We start from the raw sequence: 2,215 nt of genomic DNA, 5'->3' as shown, positions 1-2,215 counted from the left end.
TAAGCCGGTACCACCCCTACGGCAAGAGCCACTTATCCACAGCGGGGGGCCTGGCGGTCCCGTCCCTCCCCACAGCCGGACCCTACTATTCGCCATACACGCTGTACGGACAGAGACTAGCCTCCGCCTCGGCGCTCGGATACCAGTAACCGCAGCTGTCCCCGTTCAGCCTCCGATCCCTCCTCCCTGTCCCCGCGCCTCCGCTGCAGCCTCCACTATGGCTTCTCCCTGCCGGGAGCCCCGCCCCACCCTGCCCACTGGACTGTGTATTTATTTACTGTAATGTTAGCTTACAAGCTGGGAATATAAGTGCATTAACGGCCCACACGAGTCAATGGTATGCAAAAAGTCTATGTTCCCCCAGTAATAATATTAACCACACAGATAACTACTCTGTCCCGCCCCACCCCTCTTCCTGTCTTTATGGTTTGATTTTCTTTATGGTTTTCTTCCCTTTCTTTATGGTTTGATTTTGGGGAGAAGCGGGAGCTTTGGGGTTCTTAGGTTCTTCTGTATGTTTTTCCCGTCCTGGGGAATTTCTTGCATGAATCTTAACCATTCAAACTACATTTTCCCCTTTTCCCCTTCATTCCCTCTGGTTTCCTTCCATTTGAGGTTTTGTTTTGTTTTCTTTTCTTTTGTACAAGTAGTGGAGAGGAGTTTCAGTTAACAGTTTGGGGGTTGGGGAAAGAACTTGGTGGCTGGATGTCTTGCGCTCTATTGACCCAGCGAACCCCTCTCTTAGGGCCTCGGTCCCTAGCCTTGCTCTGAGTGGGAGAGCTCTGACCCCGCAGCAGGCTTCCCCTTAGAGGGTCCAGGGGCCTGGGACAGCCTGTCTGCCCACTCGCCTGGTAGTCACACTGCCCACTCGTGGTGGGCTTGTGGGGCTCCTGTTCATTAAAAGGCCTAGAAGGCCCCGCTGGCCTGCAACTTTTCTTGTTCTGTTTTTGCAAAGTGCTTTACCGTCATTGTTTTTTCTCTCCCTGATGGGGCTGTGACCCCACTCCCTGGGCGGAGGGGCGGGATCCTTGCTGGATCTGCCAAGTCCACAGACGGAAAGTGCACCCCTGTTAGCAACGTGCGGGGCAAGTCGGGGACTCAGGGAGCACTTGGCCCACAGCAACCCCGCGCCCCCTTCCAGGCTGACCCAGCAACCCCCAAAGTTGGCCCTGGGATGAAGACCGGGCCCTGGGTCTCCTCCCTCCTTCCCTCCCTCCCTGCCGGTCATTGCAGCAGCGGCCGGGCTCGGGCCTGTTGGGGATGAAGAGAGCTCTCCCTTGGTAAGACTTATTTTGTTAATAAATGGAATACTTGGCTATATTCACACCGTGGTGTGTTTCTCTCTTGCCTCGCTCACCACCCAGTTACCAGACGCCTAACCAGGTGCCCTTTTATTTTGTTCAAAACGCCTTAGGGCTTCCTTCTGAGACTGCCGTTTGAGTTTAAGCCTTTACAGAAAAAGAGGGGAAATAGGGAGAAAAAACTTCTGACAACGCTAAAACGACCTTTACCACCCCGCCCCGCCCCCCGGTGACCTAGCTCCCAGCCTCACTTTGAAGGCCTTGGCACTTGCTAGGACCAGAGTGGAGGGCATGTGTAATCCTGGATCTCCCTCTGAGGCCAGACTGGAGGTGCAAGGGGCTCAGAAGGCCACCGGGACTGAGGGCTCTGGCAGAGACCTGCCCCAGCCGCGTCCCGGGATGGGCGGGAGGTGCGCAGGGACGGCGTGCCTCTGGCGCCATCTGGTGGCGAGAAGACAAGCGACAGGCGGGGAGAACTGCGACCGGCGCCAGCCTCGAGTTTCCCATCCCCTAAATTCGGACGATTTCTACTTGCTGGATTTTTTCTTATGGGACGAGATCCTGACTTAAGTGACTAAATACACTTGCTGAGATGCTAGCTTCGCAAGGCCGGGGGTGGCCCCCTGAGCTGGGTTATCCTCTTCCTTGAGACTGGCAGCCGACAGTGGCTGCTGTGTCCCAGGGTGGGGAGCACTGGGGTGCCAGATGGTGGGTGTGGGCGCCCACCAGGCCGCCCGACTCCACGGAAGCACGCGCAGCCCCCGAGCCCCCTCCCGGCCGCGCCGCTCCAGGGGGCTTCGGGGTGTCCGCGCTGTGCTGCTTCCGTCTGCTGCAAGGGCTGCGATTTCTCGGGGAGTCTGTGCCCCGCGTACGGCTGGCTGCCTGCCTCGCTGCTTGGCGGGTCCGCAAACGAC

General features: G+C 57.6%; 1 protein-coding gene across 1 annotated transcript in view; it reads left to right on the top strand.

Annotated features, from left to right (window-relative positions):
• The window catches only part of Znf703 (zinc finger protein 703), a gene marked incomplete at its 5' end in the record, with an annotated part of 3,052 nt that extends 1,694 nt beyond the window's left edge, over window positions 1–1,358 (top strand). Inside the window, one exon of the mRNA XM_010605124.2 lies at window positions 5–1,358. Within this exon, the coding sequence (XP_010603426.1) occupies window positions 5–149 (145 nt within the window). The remainder of the gene's footprint in view (window positions 1–4) is intronic.
• Between the last annotated feature and the right edge of the window lie 857 nt (window positions 1,359–2,215).

This window comes from Fukomys damarensis, unplaced genomic scaffold, assembly GCF_012274545.1.
Source record: "Fukomys damarensis isolate Sample0158 unplaced genomic scaffold, DMR_v1.0_HiC HiC_scaffold_18, whole genome shotgun sequence".
Taxonomy (NCBI): Eukaryota; Metazoa; Chordata; class Mammalia; order Rodentia; family Bathyergidae; genus Fukomys; species Fukomys damarensis.
Note: the sequence above shows the minus strand (reverse complement) of the source record. Positions and strands in the feature narration are given on the sequence as shown.